The 22920-nt window shown below is 39.1% G+C and overlaps 1 protein-coding gene across 7 annotated transcripts in view; it reads right to left on the bottom strand.

The window, feature by feature from the left end:
• The window catches only part of EPB41L4A (erythrocyte membrane protein band 4.1 like 4A), a 261537-nt gene that overhangs the window by 94807 nt on the left and 143810 nt on the right, over positions 1–22920 (bottom strand). For all 7 annotated transcript variants that reach the window (XM_065941619.1, XM_065941623.1, XM_065941620.1 and 4 more), the window contains exons 5-9: positions 10429–10526; positions 9143–9263; positions 6598–6685; positions 4299–4387; positions 3621–3684 (exon numbers count right to left, since the gene is read on the bottom strand). In XM_065941619.1, coding sequence (XP_065797691.1) covers positions 3621–3684; positions 4299–4387; positions 6598–6685; positions 9143–9263; positions 10429–10526 — 460 coding nt within the window. The remainder of the gene's footprint in view (positions 1–3620; positions 3685–4298; positions 4388–6597; positions 6686–9142; positions 9264–10428; positions 10527–22920) is intronic.

Genomic DNA, 22920 nt, shown 5'->3' with positions numbered 1-22920 from the left:
TTCCATAGCTTTCACCTCTATCAGCAAAAAAAAAAGTTATGAGATATAAGAAGAGGAAAAAAACGCTAACTGCAACATTAAGAAAAAACACATAACCAAACATTATGCAGGCACAACATGAATATATAGGATAAAAGGAGAAATATTTGTGATATGTTATTAAGTATAAAAACTGTGTACAAAACCACATGGAGATGAAACATATACACATGCCTATATACATATATTAAATGTTCACTCTAATGGGGCAAAAATCTGAGAGAGTGTACCAAAGTAATAATCATAATCACTTCCTTTGAAATCTAAATTACTAGATAATTTAAATTTTCTTCTTCATAGTGTAACTCCCAGATTTCTACAATCATCATGTAAGATTTTTTTTTAAACCATAGTACCTATTAGGAAGCTTAAATAATGCATAAAAGTATTTATACTAATTAACTTCTGAACCTGTCAGAGGGATAAACTTTTATAAAACCAGTACTTAGTTACAGACAGTTATTTGCTATTTGCAAAGCAATATACAGACAGATCATCAGTACACATTAAATATTGTTAATATTTATTAAAATATGTCAATGTGTTATGTTGGGCACAGTTAATACTTAAAAGTGGAATTGGACAGCATTAGTGCCACAGTGCGATCCCAGGAAAATATTTTATCTACAGGACATTGCTATTCTTTTGGGAACTCAATCTTTGAATTTGGCCCTAACAGCACTTAACATACGTACTTAAGTCTCTGGAGCAGTCGACCAGAAAATCAGCAGAATAAGGCCCTCAATCATTTTTCAAATTGATGGTGATTATTGTTCCAGGTAATAGGTATCAGGGGGCTTATTTAATCTGTGACTAACAGTTAGGCCTCCATATTAATCAACTTTATTCTAACATATAAATCACCACCTCACAAAGAGATGCCGTGGTAGAGAAAGGAGCAAGACTCTGCAAAGCCAGAATACTCAGGAAATGGTGGGCTTTGGTTAATGTATTATTTAATAAAACAAAAATTTTTTTAATTTATTTTAATTGGAGGCTGATTACTTTACATTATTGTGGTGGTTTTGCCATACATTGACATGAATCAGCCATGGGTGTGCATGTGAACCCCCTCCTACCTCCCTCCCCATCCCATTCCTCAGGGTCATCCCAGGGCACCAGCCCTGAGCACCCTGTCTCATGCATCGAGCCTGGACTGGCGATCTGTTTCACATATGATAATACACATGTTTCAATGCTGTTCTCTCAAATGATTCCACCCTCGCCTTCTCCTACAGAGTTCAAAAGATTGTTCTTTACATCTGTGTCTCTTTTGCTGTCTCGCATATAGGGTTATCATTACCATCTTTCTAAATTCCATATATATGCATTAGTATACTGTATTGGTGTTTTTCTTTCTGGCTTACTTCACTCTGTATAATAGGCTCCAGTTACATCCACCTCATTAGAACTGATTCAAATGCATCCTTTTTAATAGCTGAGTAATATTCCATTGTGTATATGTACCACAGCTTTCTTATCCATTCACCTACTGATGGACATCTAGGTTCTTCCATGTCCTGACTATTGTAACCAGTGCTGCGATGAACATTGGGGTACACGTGTCTCTTTCAATTCTGGTTTCTTCAGTGTGTAAGCCCAGAAGTGGGATTGCTGGGTCGTATGGCAGTTCTATTTCCAGTTTTTTAAGGAATCTCCACACTGTTCTCCATAGTGGCTGTACTAGTTTGCATTCCCACCAACAGTGTAGGAGGGTTCCCTTTTCTCCACACCCTCTCCAGCGTTTATTGCTTGTAGACTTTTGGATAGCAGCCATTCTGACTGGCGTGTAATGGTACCTCATTGAGGTTTTGATTCGCATTTCTCTGATAATGAGTGACGTTGAGCATCTTTTCATGTATAAAACAAAAATTTAAATCCCTTTGATTCAAGCATGAGTTACATAGGACCTGCTCTGTCACCTCACTAAAGACCCCAGCCACTAACAGAGCCAGGAGCGCACGGTGCCTCAGGACACACAGTGACAAGCGGTCAAGCTTTCTCAGAAGTGCCAGGGCACAGGGACGGAGCTGTGTGTGTAGGAGACCAGGCCACCCCTGGAGACTGCCATTAAAAAAATAAAAAATCACATGCTGACATCAATTTTATTGTTGTTTTCGCCTAATAATGAGGAAATGTAAGAAATTGAAAGTTCAAGTTAGCTGCAACTTTACCAAACATTTATCTCAAGGCGGCAGAAGGCATTATAAGGCAGTGTAGTAATAATGTACAAAGAGTTCACCAAAGGACCTCATTCACAAAAATGTTAGGTCTCAAAGGAAAAATGGTTTTGAATAATAGCAATGTTTCCATGAAAAAGTCTTACCATTTTATTATCATGTTTTGTTTTTTTTCCCCTTCTCAAGGCCATGTAGTTTGTGAGGTCTTAATTGTAGTTCCCCCAATCAGGGACTGAACACAGGCCCCAGCAGTTGGAAGTGTGGAGTCCTAACCACTGGACTGCCAGGGAATTCCTGCTGTCACATTCCCACTAAACACTCTGAGAGCACGTCACATGATTCTGGGAGTGATCACTGCATTTTTTTCAAGCAGAACAAACAACAGTACCAAGTTTTCTGCTTTGGTAGCCCACCATCCCAGTCCATGAGTTCACTGACCAGGTGACAAGTATTTACTGAGCACCTGCTGCATGCAGAACACTAAGCCAGATATTATGCTCCAACTGCGGTTGCAGCCGTTTTTCTTTCTGTGTCTTAGTTCGTGGCTGCATCAGCATATTGTGTTTACCTCTTTTTGCAAGCATCTTATTAGAAAGTCAATTCAACAGCATTCACTTAAATTCTGTTCAGCATAAAATTAGTATTAAAGAGACAAAAGGGTGGATTCTCCTACATCATATTTTCACCTGCGTATCCCATAAACATGAATTATAGTAACAGCACTTCAAGGAAGCATTTTCACAGGGAGATTAAAAGGAAGCTTTCATATTCTTGTCTTCTTTTGCCCAGTTTCCTTAAAACTACTTGTCAAGGCACGAGAGCACCCTGAGGCTCTAACAAATCCTGTACCTACTACCCAAGCAGTCCTGGAGGTCTCTGCCAAGCTGCAGCAGGACGGTCAGCATTTTTGCACGCTTGGCTTACACTCCCTTGAAAGCATCTAGAATTTCTCATCTGGTTTACCTACCATGCTCAACTAGGGAAAGAACAAAAGTGTGACTTCCTATAGATTGTTCAATTGACTCTGAGACAAAATTAGGACAAGTTTTGTCCTGCATTAAGGTTGCACCCTTCTGATTACATGAATCTCACCTTCACAGACAATACTAAAGAACGAATAATGATAATCACCTCCTATTCTCTCCTGTGCCCTAGAAAGGTTATTTTTTTTCCCCTTAGTTAAAACTGAAGTGACATTTCTCCATTACCAACTCATTCATTTATACTCACTTCCCCTTCCCTTCCTTGAAAAGGAGTTGTTTACATGAGTCAATTAACCTGGTTCCATGTGGCCTGAGCTGAAGAAAGCATGGCAATTTTACTTTACTCGGTCTTCTAAGTTATCAATGAGCAGACAAAGCTTCCCATCTCAGGGAAGCTAAGCACTGAACACAAACTTACATCTTTTCCCAGTACTCTGAGTTCAAATTGGGTCTCCTTGAAGTGAACCTTTGTAATCCGAGGCCTGAAAAACAAAGCAGATGGTGGTGCTATTGCTGCTTTTAAGAATTAATCAGAAATTCAGAGAAGTATCCAGTGGAAAAAAAAGACTGCTCCTACTGGCCCCTTCCTAGGCTGCTACTGTAACTGTACAGAGTTCCCTGGATATCCTTTGCTCTGGACACCTTCCTAAACACACGTCCTTCTCACTCTCCTGGGCTTCTCCAGTGAATGCAGACGAGCTGGGCAGCCCCAGGCCCTGGCAGTGCAGCCTTTCCAGACACAGTGTAGTGCTACGGGCTCCCCAATCTCGCTCAGATCCTTCCTCATTTAGAGTCAGAACTCAGGGCGGTCCCGGGCCCACAGTTCCCCAGCACACACTGGAATGGATAGGAAATCCTACTAGATACAGCCTCCATGGACAAGACAGTCTAGGATCAAAATACCTGAAATTTACAGAGAACATATACATTGAGATGAACCACAAGAAAACTTTTACCCAATTTCACTCATTTATTATCAACCACTGGAAAGGTCTGTTTGCTTTTTCCCAACACTTTCAATGACATTCAAGTTCCATAAGCCCAGTACATACAGTGCACAACTTTAATACCAAATCTGCCCTCAAGTTAAACTTACCAGAAATACTTTCCCACTTGTTTTTTATTCTTATAGACAACAACACCAACCGGAGTTAATCCTAAAAAATACTCAGATTTGTTTTCTCCCTGCAAAAACAAACATATGCTTGTAACCATAAATTTATTCATGTAAAGACTCTCTGTCAAACTGTAATTAGCCATATGCACATTATCTGTTGCATAAATACTGGATCTGGATTTTCAAAGACATCAGCTTAGAAAGCTAGTTAAGCTATCATGGTAGCTAACTTGCTGCTCATTTTTCCCCAAAGTTTTTAAGAAAACTGTTCTTAGTGTATTCTAACTGGTCACCTCAGTTCATTAAAAGAACCTGGACCACCTACCAATCAGGCCACTGACTGATTCACTCATGTTGCTTCTATGGTGGTGTTCAACCCTAGCAGCATATTAACTGTAATCCCCCATGGACCTTAAAATGCTCTTGCCTGAGTACCAGGCAGGTTAAATGGGAATCTGTAAGGATGGAATTCAGGTAGCAAAAACACATAAATGTTCCAGGTGATTCTCCTGAGCAGCCAAGAACTGATAACCACTGGCTGCCCTCAAGGGCCCTTTTCAAGGACTTATCTTGATCTTACTCTCCAATCTGGACAATCATGAGGGGCCTGGCTCACCACCATCCTCCCCAGAAACCTCAGTCAGTCACCTGCATGATTTTCTGAGGTCTCCAGCATACACCTTTCTATTTTCATTCATGACTTAAGACTGCTCAAAAATTTTTACATATGATCTCTTCTGGTAAAGATTGGAAACCTTTCATTTCTGGGCAATAACAAATCCCAAGTAAGAAAATGTGATTCTAATTGAAAATGTCACAGAGTGCATATCAGACAGGGAATTGAGTTTGTATTCATCTTTTTTCGATTCTAAAGTCAAATAACAGCCTGTAAAGCCAAATTCCCAAGGAACAGAAGATAAATATATTTTCAAAGAAAATCAGCTGTAGCCTATTTTTAGTTCTATTCAATTCAATTTTAAAGCAATGAATGGAAGATACTAATGAATCTGATTAATTTGCCATAAATTTCCACCTCCCATAGAAAATGCGGTTTTTGAATTAGGATAAACATTATACAAATGTAGACGTATTTTACAGAAGACCCTCTTTATACATTCCCTATAAAATATACTTTTTAAAAAACTGAAAACCTAACAAGATTAATATGGCAAGAAGAGAAAGAGAGAACTATTCCACAAAGTTTTGGAAGTAGTTTTAAAGGACAGGAGGTGGAGTATTTAATGGTTTAATGAGATTAGATTATAATTTATCAGGGAACAACTACTTCTACCAAATATGTAACTTTTATTGCCATATTAACAGTTTATACAGGGATGCTTCTAGTTTTTTACAAATAATATGAAATGATTTGTTTTGGGAAACTCTGAGACTCTTATAAGCAAAAGATATATTACAAAATGAATATATCAATTAGTGCCTGCATTACAGTAAGTATCATCAGGATTTCTTAAAAACTGATTCTGAGTTCATAATTCAATTAACAAGCATTCAATCTACATACACTGTTTAGCAATTCATTTCATGTAAATGAAACATCTGATTCATTTTCTCAAATAATCAAATTTGTTTACTGCTAACTAAACTCACAAAATCAAAGACAATGACATTCCAATCTCATGGGCATAGAAGAACCAATTGGTAACCTTAGAAAAGTGTCTCAAAGTTGAAGACCTGATCCAGAAAACTCAGCGCAGATTTAGTGAAGGTGTCCACCGATCCTATTCAGAAAGCTTTCATCAGTCACAGAAGACCATCTGCAAAAATGTTCCTATTTATGCAATGGCAATAACTACAGTAGGCAGACCCTAATATTGATAACACCTGCACATCCAACATAAAACCACCATACATGTACTGTTGCCTAAAGTCTACTTTGCCATGCAGGTGATTTTATGAATGCTTTTCAGTCATAAACTCTATTTTTGGAAAATCCTCCTGTCTCCTGTCTAATATAATCAACTATAGACTAATTTAAAACTGTTTTGACATTTAGCTAACCCCTCTGGAATTATTATCCAGATTGTGTTTTCAAGCCAGTTAATTGTTTTCTATACACGGAAATACAATCACAGTCTTTTACGCAAAACTCATTACGATTTAAACGACACAGAAGATTCTTTATGTTCAAAAACACAGATGAAAAAGTATCGTCTGCTCACTAAACAACAGGACTGCTGCTTTCCTTTGGGAGTTTCAGTGACTTTTTAAGAAAATGTCATCAGCTTAAAATATTCTGTGTTAATTAAATGTTACTCACATAGACAGGATGGAGGTCAACACCATACATCTCCAGGGACTTGGCAGTCCTCAAGTAATTCAGCTCTGCTTCAGAAGGAGCCTGACCCCTGCACCCAGCATAAAAACAAAACAGCCTTACTTTACTTACAGCTACTGCGTTCACAGGGAATATAAACCATTTTCACTATATTCAGTGGAAAATAAATAATCCTTTCTGCTAATGCAAACTTAAGCCTTCATGTTTCAAGAAGCCTCCTGCCTTCCTGGTGACAAAATTTTATATTTTGAGGTGATACTTGTAAGTTTCATTTACCAAATCTAGTTTTGCTCATTATAGCCAATTCCAATAGCTCCACATAATTAAAAAGTCTCAGTTTCAGAAGTCCCAAGGAGATTATTGAGCATACAAGCACTCAAATTAAAAAGCACACCCCTTTGCAAAGAGTAAAACGTCTCCACGCTCCAGCAGCTCTCCATCGGAAAGCAAGCGGAGGAGACCAGTCGTGGGAGTAGGAGTGGGCTCCTCAACAAGCAGCCAGGCCCAGCAGCATTTCCTGAGCATGAGCGCAGTTCTTCAGAAGCTGTAAAAATATCTGTCACTTTCCTAATACAAAGTGCTCGTCACTTTTCTTAAAACCTTCCCCAACTCTTCATCGGTGATAATATACAGAAAACAGCATTCATTCCTAATGAGGATAAGCATCTGCCAAGAATCTCCACAGATGAGTGGGACTCTGTGTGTGTGTGTGAGAGAGAGAGAGAGAGAGAGAGAGAGAGAGAGAGAGAGAGAGTGAGTGAGAAGAGATTTTTAATGATTAACAAAAGGAGTTTTTAAATATTAAAAAATACTTCAAGGCAATCCCATGTTTCAGCCATGGTATTCTGGAAAACCCAGCAAAGTAATACTTTTGAAATCTATGAAGAATGTTTACCACAAATTAGACACAAAAAAGCTACCAAATACTGATTGAGCTTTAGCCTCTGAAGAGTAACCACCAGGCTGTCAATGCCATCACATAAAACAGACAAGGTGCTTTGGCAAAGCTTCTTGATAATTTCAAAACATAATTGTACTTGAGAACTTCTAGAACAATTAGTATTCTCAGAATGTGCCAAATACACTGCCCTTCATAATTGTGTAACAGGCATTGTTTTAGCACTCATTTCAGTGAAACCTTATAAGGCAGGACTCTAGAACAAGACTAGAATACAAGGTAGAGAGCCTGGTTTCTCTGATTGCAACTTCTGCTGCTACTCATTGAAACAAATCCTTTAGGCAAACATTTTTTTGTTGACCAGATTAATTCTACATTTTTTTCTCTTAAGTATGGTAGCTCTGAAACCAAGCAAATTCAAGAGGGAAAATTACATAAGAGACAATAAAGGCAGTTAATCAGTGTAGGAAATTTCACAAAATAACTATAATTAAACTATAACTTCAATGCTGCAGGTCATTAATTGAAAATCCTACTAGTGGAGTGTGCATATTTCTCAGAACTGCATGTGGTGTTAAAAGCCACACTGGTGTCATGATCTCCAGATTCATTGCTAAAGACTGAATAAGGGTTTGCTTGTAACTGTGAAGAATTTACATACTTAAGACAGCAAATCCAGAATACATGAAGGCTTTTGTGGTTATAAAATGTATTCATAGTTTAAAAAAATTATTTCACAAGGTACTGGTGACTGAAAAAAAATATAAAATTGTAAAATATATTGTGTACAGAATGCTTTCATTTAGGTATGTCATACATACATCAATACATTTATATATTTCATTTAATACATACATACATTTATGTATTTCATTTCACACATACATAAATCTATATAAAATAAACTTTCTATATAAAATAAATTTTCATACAAAATAAATTTTCTCTACGGGAAATTATGAAAGGCCACTGACTAAAAATATACTGACTTTAAGTATTAGGATTTACTCTTTTACACTTATTTTTTTCCTTTTTAAATTGTCTGGGTTTCCTATGAGCATTTTAGTGTTAAAAGCAGTAAAAAAAAAAACCCAAAAATCTTTAAAAAGAAGTGTTCAAACATAGAATAAGAAACTTTTCTTAAGCCTGTCAATAGTATAAGATGATGGCTGATGCAATGTAAAGTGGGATTCTTTTTTTTCCCCAGCTTTATTGAGATATAATTGACACAAAACATTATGTAAGTTCAAGGTGTATAACATTGATTTGATACGTTTAAACACATATTGTATAATGATCACCACCATAGCATGGCTATCTTTTTTGTTGTGTTAACGTTTAAGATCTAATCTCTTAGCAATTTTCAAGTATACGGATACACTGTGAGGGCATAATGCTAAGTGACATAAGACAGATGAAGACAAATACTGTATATGTGGAATTAAAAAAGGAGACCTCATAAAAACAGAGACTAGAATGTCAGTAACCAGAGGCTGGGGGAGGGGAGGGGTGTGCGTATGTGAAACAAAGACATAATGGTCAGAGAATACAAACTTTCAGTTATAAAATGAAGTTCTGAGGCTCTAATGTACAACATGCTGATTATTGTTAATAAAATGTGCTTCTTACATTAGAGTTTTATGAATCCTTTCTATAGCCTCTTCAAGTTCTTCCTTCTGATCAGGAACAAATCGGTACTCTGACACATAGCCTGCAGTATGTTTATATGGATCATAATCTCCGAGTTCAGCTAAAAAAAGAAAGAAAATGTAATTTTTTTCCATTTTAGGAAAATGGAATACCTAAAAATACAGGAATAAAAGTATTTCTATCATGCTTAAACATTTTCTTCAAATGGTTTATTAATAAATTTATATAAGGTAACTAATTTTAGTTTAAAACAACTCTGGTGAGCATATATAGAGAATATCAGCAAAATCTTATCTAAAAAACATAATATTTTTTGCTTTCTGTGAGACTACAACTATCATTTTCATTTAACTTAGCCTTACCAGTTTATATGAAATACAAAGTTATAAATAGAATTTAAAGCACATATAATGGAAATGCCTGAGGTGAAAAACAACCAGATCCTCTCTCTGACAAGGACACCAAGAGATAAAGCATGTGGTTCAAAACATATTTGCCCCAAATAATGGTCATGGAAATAGAATAAGATGTTGCACATAACCCCACTACAGTTTACACAAAGAACAAAATGAAACCAGAGAATCCACTATGTTATGCTTATAAAAATTCTTCCTACATTAATCCAGCTTCCAAGCCCAACCCAGTTCCCCAGTTCATTTACACAGCATTTTTCTGGGAATATTTTTTCTAGACTATTTCTGGTCTGCAAGACCTACACGGGCAAGGAACATAGTGTCTCATCACCCCATACCTAGCTTGATTCCTTGAAGGGGCTCAGTAATTATAAATAGCAGACGGCCTCAGCTTCAGCCTCCAAAATGACAAAGCAACCTGGAGCTGCCCCCTCAATATGCCGGCCACATTGATGCCAAGAGCTAATGGACAATGGGTGTTGACTGTGGGCAGCACACTAAACTGGTGATGGCACCTGCCCCTGTGGAGTCTTCACAGCAGCTGCTCGGAATCAATGGGATCTCTGAGACACAGCAGCTATGAGGGATTGATCAACTTGGGCAGAATGTAGAATAGCACAGATTTTCAGACTCTCCACTGACTCAAGAATCAATGCCACTCCTATGACTAAAACTCCATGGGACCTACTATCAGGGATATGCAACCAGTTTCATTTTTACCTCTTCTGAAGGCATGCTGATTAAAGCTGGAATTTTAGCAAAATGTCATCTAGTTTATAAACTTGCTTAAAAAGAAAAATTCAAACATCCTTCTCAAGACCTCTGAAGCAAGTCTGCTTAAATGAAACCTACCCTGGATGGCATACGCTCCCAGTTGAGCAGCAGTGTTAATGGGGCAGGGCAGTCGACCTTGAAGGACATCTTGCTTCACCTGCAAGAAAAACTGATACCTAAAAGAGAAACAGAAAAGAGAGATTAATGATCTCTTCCACTACTGTGATCTGAAGGTTCAGACTCTGAAACCTGTCACCTTTAATGAAAATGTAGCCAATTTTTGCTCTTTTGTGAGGGGGCTGCTGAGGGAGCAGGGACTATTTAAACACACTGCAGAGGCAATCAGGGTAGTGACTAAGGAGCAAAGGGTCTCAAGTTCAACCAGCTGGATTGCACCCCAGGTCCAGGACTCACTAGCTGTTTGTCTTGAGTGGCTATTTCATGTAACAGCCAGGCTCCTCAATGGTAAAAGTGAGACCAAGAAGCATCTATACCTCATCAGGTGGATATGGATGCTACACACAAGCTATTCTTACCATTCCCCTCACTGCCACTGCTGCTACCACTATGACATGTTCTCCTTAGAATGAACATATTACAAGGACCCACTCAATATGCCATGTGTTCCCTAATGAGTCTAAAATCATGGATACAGGACAGAAACATCATTACAATTCCATTAGTCCTCACATTTATTAAGATGCTGCCCATTACCTGAGGCTCTGCTCATTCCATCTGCTGAAAGAAAACTATTTATAATAACAATGCCACATATAATAACTGAAGACTTTAAAATAGGTTAGTACCATTATTATCTCCATTTTGCAGATGAACAAGTTAACAAAGAGATGAAAAAAAATCTGTCCAAGATCTCACAATTAGTTATGTAGCAGAACTAGAACTGGAACCCAGTAGCAATTATGACCCCAGAACTCTCCAAATCAGGATGTTATGCAACCGTAAGCTAAGGTTTTCCCCTTCTCCTTCCATTCAGGCTTTCTGCCAGTGGGTGACGGAGGCGAAAGGTTTATGAACCAATACAACGAAGAATATCAATGCCATCCTCGGTCACCAGCACTCTCTCTCTCTCTCACTTTAGGCTGTTTTTGGTGATCTCTCTTTCTCTGCAAGGTGATTCTTGCTGTCATTGGGAAAGACAGGGAGAAAGCACAGGAAATTAACTATAAAGGTCAGCTGTGGTAAGTATTTCTTTTTGTGTGTGTGTGTGTTTGTTTCTCTTTTTTTAATTTTTTTAGTTTTTTTTTTTTTTTTTTGTAAATATTTCTTTACCAAATGCTCACAACAAAGTTTTCAGTAAGAGAATTTTAAATGTTACTCTGATAATTTCTAGAAGTTCAGTTCAGTTGCTCAGTCATGTTCGACTCTTTGCACCCCCATGGACTGCTGCACACCACGCCTCCCTGTCTATCACCAACTCCCGGAGTTTACTCAAACTCATGTCCATTGGGTCGGTGATGCCATCTGACCATCTCATCCTCTGTCATCCCCTTCTCCTCCTGCCTTCAATCTTTCCCAGCATCAGGGAGGGTCTTTTCAAATGAGTCAGCTCTTTGCATCAGGTGGCCAAAGTATTGGGAGTTTTAGCTTCAGCATCAGTCCTTTCAATGAGTATTCAGGAATGATTTCCTTTAAGATGGACTAGTTGGATCTCCTTGCAGTCCAAGGGACTCTCGAAGAGTCTTCTCCAACACCACAGTTCAAGAGCATCAATTCTTCAGCACTCAGCTTTCTTTATAGTCCAACTCTCACATCCATACACTACTACTAGAAACACCATAGCTTTCTTTCTCTAGATGGATCCTTGTTGGCAAAGTAATGTCTCTGCTTTCTAATATGCTGTCTAGGTTGGCCATAACTTTTTTTCCAAGGAGCAACAGTCTTTTAATTTCATGGCTGCAGTCATCATCTTCAGTGATTTTGGAGCCCAAGAAAATAAAGTCTGTCACTGTTTCCACATCTATTTGCCATGAGATGATGGGACCAGATGCCACGATCTTAGTTTTCTGAATGTTGAGTTTTAGGCCAATTTTTTCACTCTTCTCTTTCACTTTCATCAAGAGGCTCTTTAGTTCTTCACTTTCTGCCATAAGGATGGTGTCATCTGCATATCTGAGGTTATTGATATTTCATTCAGTCCAGCATTTCTCATGATGTACTCTGCATATAACTTAAATAAGCAGGGTGACAGTATACAGCTTTGAATCTATTTGTCACTTACACTGTATAATTGTAAGGGATTTGATTTAGGTCATACCTGAATGGTGTAGTGGTTTTCCCTACTTTCTTCAATTTAAGTCTGAATTTGAATAAAGAGTTCATGATCTGAGCCACAGTCAGCTCCCAGCTTGTGTAAGGGTGGTGTCATCTGCATATCTGAGGTTATTGATTTCTCTCCCAGCAATTTTGATTCCAGCTTGTGCTTCATCCAGCCCAGTGTTTCTCATGATGTACTCTGCATATAAGTTAAATAAGCAGGGTGACAATATACAGCCTTGACGTGCTCCTTTTCCTATTTGGAACCAGTCTGTTGTTCCATGTTCAGCTCTAACTGTTGCTTCCTGACCTGCATACAGATTTTTCAGAAGGCAGGTCAGGTGGTCTGGTATTCCAATCTCTTTAAGAATTTTCCACAGTTTGTTGTGATCCACACAGCCAAAGGCTTTGCATAGTCAAGAAAGCAGAAGTGGATATTTTTCTGGAACTCCCTTGCTTTTTCAATGATCCAGTGGATGTTGGCAATTTGACCTCTGGTTTCTCTGCCTTTTCTAAATCCAGCTTGAACAACTGAAGTTTATGGTTCATGTATTGTTGAAGCCTAGCTTAGGGAATTTTGAGCATTATTTTACTAGCATGTGAGATGAGTGCAATTGTGCAGTAGTTTAAGCATTCTTTGGCATTGCCTTTCTTTGGAATTGGAATGAAAACTGACCTTTTCCAGTCTTGTGGCCACTGCTGAATTTTCCAAATTTGCTGGCATATTGAGTGCAGCACTTTCACAGCATCATCTTTCAGGATTTGAAATAGCTTAACTGGAATTCCATCACATCCACTAGCTTTGTTTGTAGTGATGCTTTCTAAGGCCCCCTTGACTTCACATTCCAGGATGTCTGGCTCTAGGTGAGTGATCACACCATTGTGATTATCTGGGTCGTGAAGATCTGTTTTATACAGTTCTTCTGTGTATTCTTGCCACCTCTTCTTAATATCTTCTGCTTCTGTTAGGTTTATACCATTTCTGTCCTTTATTGAGCCCATCTGGTCATGAAATGTCCTTGGTATCTCTAATTTTCTTAAAGAGATCTCTAGTCTTTCCCATTCTGTTGTTTTCCTCTATTTCTTTGCATTGATCACTGAGGAAGGCTTTCTTATCTCTCCTGGCTATTCTTTGGAACTCGGCATTCAAATGGGCATATCTTTCCTTTTCTCCTTTGCCTTTCATTTCTCTTTCCACAGCTCTCTGTAAGGCCTCCTCAGACAACCATTTTGCCTTTCTGCATTTTTTTTTGCTTGGGGATGGTCTTGATCCCTGTCTCCTGTACAATATCACGACCCTCCGTCCATAGTTCTTCAGGCACTCTGCCTATCAGGCATTCTATCAGGCACTCTATCTTCAAGGGATTCGAATCTATTTCTCACTTCCACTGCATGACTGTAAAGGATTTGTTCCAATTTGTACCCAAAGCCTTGAGTGAAGACCTGCTTAACACCCTGCAGTTTCCCCACTGCTCAGTTAATGTCACCACAGTCCTCAAGACACGCAAGTAACGGAAACCCAAAGCAATGTGTAACGCATGGCACCCACATTCAATCACAAAATCTGCTGTTTGGAGTCTATACACTTTTCACCATCTCCTAGTCTGGGTAACTAACCAGGAGATTTCTAGAACTTTCACAGCCCTGTCACAAATCATACTTATCTCTCTTACAAACAACCTTTCCAAGAAGTAAATGGGATAATGTCACTACCTTGATTTAAAAAAAAAAAAAAACAAATAAAACAAAACAAACAAACCTTAAGAGACTTCCTATGCCTTCAGGATAAAGTTCAAGTTCCCTAAGATAGCTTGTAAGACTTTTGCTTACTTCTTGAGCCACATCTCTTGCCATTACCAATGGCTACCCCGACTCCCTAGCTTGCAATCACTTTTCCAGCCCTACTTAAACACTTTCCATTCCCTGAATGCTCATCTTGGACATTAAATCCACTTTGTTATAATCATCTGGGTTCCTCTTGAAGAGGAGAAAAGCAGAGTAAAGTAACATTAGCAGAACTGAAATGCACAAATATAGAGACATTTAACCAGAATTACTACAGATTACTGGAAACTTGTGTTAGCTTTACTCCCTTCCTCAATTGCTAACTTGGAATCTCTTTTCCCGAGGTGTATTTTTTTTTAGTAAATGGGTCATAGACGCATATTTGTCTTGCTGTACTAAGACTTTTACAACATTTGATTGAACAGCAAAAATCTTTTGCTGTTCAATAGGCCCCAAATAAATTGAGGGGCCTATATAGACTTTGCTTCAGAGAGAAATGGAAAGAGAACCAGAGAGATGAGAAAACAAAGAGCTGAAACAGAGAGAAAAACAAGCAGGTACAAAGGGGAAGATACCACATCCCACCGATGACTATATTCCCAGTATCTCAGGCTCAGCACACAACAAGTACTCAGTAAATACCTGTTGACTTGATGGGTGTAACAATGAACAGAAAGACAGATGGATGAAAATGGGGACAAATTAACATCCTTTGTTGTCTCTGAGAAATTCATGAAAAAAAAGAAAAAAAAAGGATATCTATTCAAACTTCCCTAGATAGCTTGCTTTTTGAAGATACTGGAGATCTTTTCTTTTTTTTTTTGATACTGGAGATCTTTAAGCATTTCATTTTTTAAAAATTCACTAAAATCAAAGAGGACAAGTAAACTATTTTTACCTAATAATTTCATTAATCTCTATCATAGGAAGCATCATATTAGTTTCATATAAGACAAACCTATGACACAGCAAAATCATATTTTTATATCTAAACACTTTCTTATCTCAAGGCTTATTTTTAATTATACATAACTAATTTTGTCCATTTATGAGACTCAGTGTACAATATAATATATCATTTTATTTAAAGTATCTCCTTGCAAGACTCTGTGGGAGAAAGCGAGGGTGGGATGTTCTGAGAGAACAGCATTGAAACAAGTACACTATCAAGGGTGAAACAGACCACCAGCCCAGGTTGGATGCATGAGACAAGTGCTCGGGGCTGGTGCACTGGGATGACCCAGAGGGATGGGATGGGGAGGGAGGCGGGAGGGGGGATCAGGTTGGGGAACACATGTAAATCCATGGCTGATTCATGTCAATGTATGGCAAAAACCACTACAGTATTGTAAAGTAATTAGCCTCCAACTAATAAAAATAAATGGAAAAAATAAATAAATAAAGTATCTGCCTGCAATGCGGGAAACCTGGGTTCGATCCCTGGGGTTGGGAAGATCCCCTGGAGAAGGAAAAGGCTACCCACTCCGTATTCTGGCCTGGGGAATTCCGTTGACTGTATAGTCCATAGGGTCACAAAGAGTCAGACACTGACTTTCTCTTTCACTTCACTTCCTTTATTAAAATTACAGATTTAGAGTTGCTAGGTCTTCCCTCCTGCATCATTCTGATTAAGGTTATGATTAGATGCTTGAGTCCTTGTTTATCTCTGGTTTTAACCAGATAAATCCCAATTTGCCTAGGACAGTTTTAGCTTAAACCTGTTATACATTCTCCATTATTAAGAACTTTTCTCATCATGCTCCTAGTGTTAGGGTTTGAACAGAAAATTATATGATGACCCGAGTTATATTATACCCTTACTGGAAAAAAATGCTGATCCAGAACATATTCTGGTACAAAGCAGAGTCTGCATAAAGCATTTACTTGTTATCTTTTAATATAAACCACTGTACTAGTGCATATGGAGAAGAAATGGCAACCCACTCCAGTACTCTTGCCTGGAAAATTCCATGGGCTGAGGAGACTGGTAGTCCATGGGGTCACAGAGAGTCAGACCCGACTGAGTGACTTCACTTCACTTCACTTGTGTATATGCACTGTCACCCCAGTGAGATTAAGAGCCCCAGGAGTGGGGGGTCCTCCATCTTTCACCCCAACCTCCCTCATCACAAGACTACAACCAGTACAACACAAGAGAAGGACCTGAAATATTGGCATCACCGTTTTCTGTTTATGTGATGTTCATAGAAAAGAGCTGACTTGACACCCCAGATGTACAAGTTGCTAAGGACCACAGATGATTCAGCAAGTGTCAGGGATGAGACCACACAAAGGAGACTTGCTTAAAGAAGAGGCAGAGAGAAACCATTCTTTCAGGAGTCCAAATAGGAGGTTCTGAGATTTCTGGGGCCAAAGACAACCAAGAATGTTTGAAGAATACCAGTGCAGCTTGAAGCATACTTTCCCATGACTTCAGACCCTGCTGAGTAAACTGAAAGATGTGGGGACAAGCAGAAGCTTGATTTCTGGTGCCAGCTGAACGTGACACTGAGAAACCTGAGAGAAGAGGTATGCCTGCCTTCACAGGAGGACTGTTCTCTGAATCCAGCAGAGAAGCCTAATCATTCTGGATAAAACAAAGTGCTGGACAGAGGGGAATGTCTAAATAACAACATAATAGTAAACATGAGGGGGAGGGGGAAACAGCATGCACGGCGTAAGAAAAAGAAAGACAGGAGGCTCGCCCACTGACTATCAAGGGAATATGGCAAAGACTCGGAATAACATTTTTGCAGCTTAAAACTGATGATAAAAATACAAGAGCAAAGAGTTGTAATATCACCTTATATTTGGATAGTCTTTTAAAGGTCACAAATTTCTTCTGCATCCATACTGGAATGTGATCCATGCCTCAAATCTAATGTGTTGAGAACCATTATCTTCACTTAGAAGGAGACAGGGACCCCGGAAGTGAATGTTAAACTGAAGGTCACTCAGCCCATAAAGAAGCTAAAACACACTAACCTTCACAAAGAGAAGAATATTGATTACCAGATATAATAATAATAATACGCTGACAAGCTTAATGTCAATCTCTAACAAAGCACAATAAAATGTTAAAAAAACACACACTTATTTTTAGAAGCTGTTCATCATGAGCAAGTATTCATCATGAACAAGTTATTTGGAACTAACATGATTCTCTTTTTTAGGAAGAGTTAAAATTTCAATGGCAACAAGATCAGTGTCTCAGTCGTGTCCTGACTCTTTGTGACCCTATGAACTGTAACCCACCAGGCTAGTCTGTCAATGGGATTTTCCAGTTAAGAATACCAGAGGGGGCTGAGATTTCCTTCTCCAGGGGATCTTCCCCAACCAGGGATCGAGCCCACATCTCCTGAGTCTCCTGCATTGAAGGCGGATCCTTCACCACTGAGCCACAGGGGGAAGCCACAAGGTTTGCCAGCAACGCAACAGGCAGACTCATTTACTCACTCATTCTCTGTCTTTTCTCTCCAGAGGACTGAAACCACAGCTCTCTCTTGGTCACTACTAAATTTCATTGGTCCTCAGTGCACTGGACAACAATGCTCCACATATTACTCAATGGAGGGTGAATCAGTGAGTGAATCCTGTGTTTATGTACAAATTCAAGAAATGCAAGCTAGAGGACAGTAGTAGGATGTTCTGATTAATGGATTGACTTAACCTGGAAGACCTATCTTCAGGGCTCCAAGATGGTGTTTTCCTCCCTAACTTGTGGGGGGGTGGGGGGGGGCATGCACTGGGTCTTCATTGCTGTGTGTGGGCTTTCTCCAGTTCCAGCAAGTAGGGATTACTCTTGGTTCCAGTGTGAGGGTTTCTATTGCAATGGTTTCTCTCACTGCTCAGCACAGGCTCTAGGCAGGTGAGCTCAGGTGGTGGCTCGAGGGCCCTAGCGGCATGCGGGCTCCGCAGCAGTGGCGCATGGGCGTAGCTGCCCTGCAGCTAATGGAATCTTCCCAGACCAGGAATGGAACCTTTGCTCCCTGCACTGGCAGGCAGGTTCTTATTCACTGTGCCACCAGGGAAGTCCTCCTCCCTAATTTTTTAATCAGTAATTTACAAACATAAGATAATTCATTTTATCTACCCTTACCATCTACTAAACACATTTTTACACAGGTGGCGCAGTGGTAAAAGAATCTACCTACTAATGGAGGAGACTCAAGAGACATAGGTTCGATCACTAGGTCAGGAAGATCCCCTGGAATCAGTTCAGCTCAGTTCAGTCGCTCAGTTGTGTCCGACTCTTTGCGATCCGATGGACTGCAGCACACCAGGCCTCCCTACCCATCACCAACTCCCAGAGATTACTCAAACTCATGCCTATTGAGTCAGTGATGCCATTCAACCATCTTATCCTCTGTCATCCCCTTCTGCTCCTGCCTTCAATCTTTCCCAGCATCAGGGGCTTTTCTAAGGAGTTCTTCAGAGCAGGTGGCCAAAGTATTAGAGTTTCAGCTTCAGCATCAATCCTTCCAATGAATATTCAGGACTGATTTCCTTTAGGATGGACTGGTTGGATCTCCTTGCAGTCCAAGGGACTCGCAAGAGTCTTCTCCAACACCACAGTTCAAAAGCATCAATTCTTCGGTGCTCAGCTTTCTTCATGGGCCAACCCTCACATCCATACATGACTATTGGTAAAACCATAAGCTTTGACTAAATGGACCTTTGTTGGCAAAGTAATGTCTCTGCTTTTTAATATGCTGACTAGGTTGGTCATAGCTCTTCTTCTAAGGAGCAAGCATCTTTTAATTTCATGGCTGCAGTCACCATCTGCAGTGATTTTAGAACACAAGAAAATAAAGCCTCTCACTCTTTCTGTTGTTTCCCCATCTATTTGCCATGAAGTGATGGGACCGGACACCATGATCTTAGTTTTTTGAATGTTGAGTTTTAAGCCAGCCTTTCATTCTCCTCTTTCACTTTGATTAAGAGGCTCTTTAGTTCCTCTTCAGTTTCTGCCATAACGGTGGTGTCATCCGCATATCTGAGGTTATTGATATTTTGCCCCTGGAACAGGAAATGGAAATTCCCTCCAGTATTCTTGCCTGAAAAATCCATGGACAGAGGAGCCTGGCGGGCTACTGTCCATGAGGTCACAAAGAGTCAGACACAACTTGAGTGAATGAACACACACACCCCCAAGTTTGCTTGTAATATCTAATATATTCTTCCTATTATCTTTTAGAAAAAATACAATAATGCCATTTTACAGACGAGAAAACTGAGACTTTAAAAGGTTATGTAATCTTCTCAAGATAACACAACCAGTGAATAGCAGAGTAAGGCTGCAAAACCCAACCTGACTCCAAAGCCTGCCTTCTTAACAAATATGTGCATTATGCTGATAAAATCTGCAGAAAACAGAGTTATGAAGGATATATAATACATGGAAGTTTGTTATAATATTTTGAATCAGAATTGAAAGTAAGTTTAACAGATGCCCTGAGGACACAAAGTATTTAAAGAACAGAAAAAGACAAAAAGAGTTTAGATCTATTTTGCATAAACCTAGCAAGAATACCTAGTGCTGATGACAGAAGTTCCAGAGATCTTTTATTTCTTATTGAACTTTCTACTGCTTTGTGAAGCAGTAAGGTTTCCTCTCCTAAAAATGTTTAAGAAGAAGCTGGCTGACATTTCAGGAACTTTTTATAAAAATGGAGGGTAGGATATATGACCTCAGAATCCCCCAACTTCATTTAATACCAGAAAACATCTTAGAGCAAACAGTAAGTACTCCAAGTTGAAGTGATTCTATTAACTATATTTTTCATAGTCTGGAACCTTATTTTTTAATATATCTCATTCACCTAAAAAAAAATTTCCCTCTATATATAATATCCTTCTGGAATACTTTGTCTAACATAATCATTTATGTACTTAATGCAGTACTACCTATAATTTTAAAATGAAACAAGCTGGATGGCCATCCACAAGGGCAGGAGTATAACAAATGGGTTAGATGATGAAAGAGGTCTGTAACAATATGTATGAAATTGTGTGATTTTTCGAAAGAACTATATATATAAAGAACAAGTAAAAGTGTGTTTACTATAGCTATTTTTCATATACAAATTGCAAACTATATATATAAGAGAAATAAACAACAAAGACCTACTGTATAGCAGAGGGAACTATGTTCAGTACCTTGCAATAATCTCTAACAGAAAAGAGTCTGAAAAAGAATATATATATACATGAAGTGAAGTGAAGTCGCTCAGTCGTGTCCCGCTCTTTGCGACCCCATGGACTGTAGCCTACCAGGCTCCTCAGTACGTGGAATTTTCCAGGCAAGAGTACTAGAGTGGGTTGCCATTTCCTTCTCCAGGGGACCTTCCCAACCCAAGGATAGAACCTGGGTCTCCCGAATTGCAGACAGACGCTTTACTGTCTGAAGCCCATATATATATATATATATACACTCACATATATATACACACACATATGTATGTATGTATGTATAAATGAACCACTTCACCATACACCTGAAACACTAAATCAACTACACTTCCAGTTTTTAAAATTAAATTTAATTTTTAAAAAAAGAAACAAGAGAGAAAGTGAAGAAACAAAAATTAAAAAACCTAACAGCCAATACAGAGTAGGTTGAAACAATTTTCCAAAGAAGTGAAGATAAAAATTCAAGGTGAAAATGCAGACCCAAGTATGCTTTACCTTTAGTAGCTTATGTTGGGGGATTTTGTCTTTTGGTTTCCTTTTTGGTTTTGCCAAAATTATCTCGTGTAATTGACTCCCTTTTAAAGGTCTATTACGCCTAACCATTTAAGTTAGCATATTCATGCAAATCAGTGATTTTATCTTTAGGATATACTAAGAGGGAGTATATTGGAGAAGGAAATGGCAACCTATTCCAGTATTCTTGCCTGGAGAACCCCATGGACAGAGGAGCCTGTGGGCCACAGTCCATAGGGTCGCAAATAGTCAGAGGTGACTTAGTAACTAAACAAGAGTGAGTATATAATAGTCGCACATTAAATGCATACTTAACTTACCTAAATTTGATTGTATGTTTTTGCACAATAAAAACAAATTATCATAGATCATGGCCACTAACTGTAAGCTAACTATATCATCTGGTTCTTTATGTGATCTGGTCTAAAACTTGAGAGAAAAAAGGTTGCATTCAATATATTGTGGGGTTGTACATTACAAACAAATCCATGTAGTCTGCTAATGAACCATTAGAAGATTCTGGAAGGAAATTTCTGCACATCACCAGTATTTGGTGAACAGATATGAAGTAATCCATTATTAGAAAACACGACTCTTTTTCTCCCTTAACACTAAATCAAGCACTCTTTTGGACTGTAACCCTCACTTAACATGTAACTAACTGAACTGGCAGAGAAAAGAGAGAACAAAAGAGTAGTGCTAGCATTTATCACCCACTGAACTGTGAGCCAACACAACCAACTTAAAAGAGCTTCAATACATTGTTCCATTTAATGCTTATAAAAACCTTACAAGACAGGCGGTAGAAGTAGTGGTTTAGATGCTAAGTCATGGCAGAGTCTTGCGACCCCTTGGACCTTAGCCCAACAGGCTCCTCTATTCATGGGATTTCCCAGGCAAGAATACTGGAGTGGGTTGCCATTTCCTTTTCCAGGGGATCTTCCCCACCCAGGGATTGAACACGAGTCTACTGCATTGGCAGGCGGATTCTTTATCTCTGAGCCACCAAGAAAGTATGAGACAGGTACAGTTCCAATATTATAAGTGAGGAAACGGAGGCACAGAGAAGTTACTGATAACATCAAAATGAAGAACTTCCCTTGTATTTTCATAAAATGTTGTGCCCTGGAAGTCCCTAATCACTTACAGATACAAACGTGCTTCTATATCACTTGGACTCAGGTTCCCCATAAACCTCAACTTAGAAATCACTCTTGACTGCAAAGACTATTCATGAAACTCTAGTGTAAATAGGACCCTCACCTGAACCTCACCTCAGCAGTGTCCCTTCTCCCATAGAGGTTTGCTCAGAGAAAGCCTAGAGCAGTCCTGCTTTTCCAAGCACTCATTAACAATGTAGCGATGGAAGACTAGAAAGCAGATGTCAACACAGTTCTACAAAGAGGCCTAGTTACAGTGCTTCAGAGCAGAACAGCAGAGGTCCCATAGCTGACCTTCTCTCTTTTCTGAGAGAGTGAGACAAATCAAGACAAAAGGACGTCTGAGGAATAGGACTTCTAAGGAAGAAGAGAAAAGGATGGAACAGAAGCAAAACCACAGACTGTCTTCCTTACCAAAGGCATGATTTCCAGTTCTTTGAACAACACATTGGGTTCTACTCAAGGCACGGATGGGTTCATTAGGAAAAGTGACCATTTAAAGGTAAGTCAGGGAAAACATTTCTGTTTTTGCTACCACATGGAGGCAGGTCAGGCTTCCCAGGTGGCTCCGCGGGTAAAGAGTTCGCCTGCAATGCAGGAGATGCAAGTCCGAGTCCTGTGTCGGGAAGGTCCCCTGGAGGAGGTC

This window comes from Muntiacus reevesi, chromosome 7 (genome assembly GCF_963930625.1).
Source record: "Muntiacus reevesi chromosome 7, mMunRee1.1, whole genome shotgun sequence".
Classification (NCBI taxonomy): domain Eukaryota; kingdom Metazoa; phylum Chordata; class Mammalia; order Artiodactyla; family Cervidae; genus Muntiacus; species Muntiacus reevesi.
Note: the sequence above shows the minus strand (reverse complement) of the source record. Positions and strands in the feature narration are given on the sequence as shown.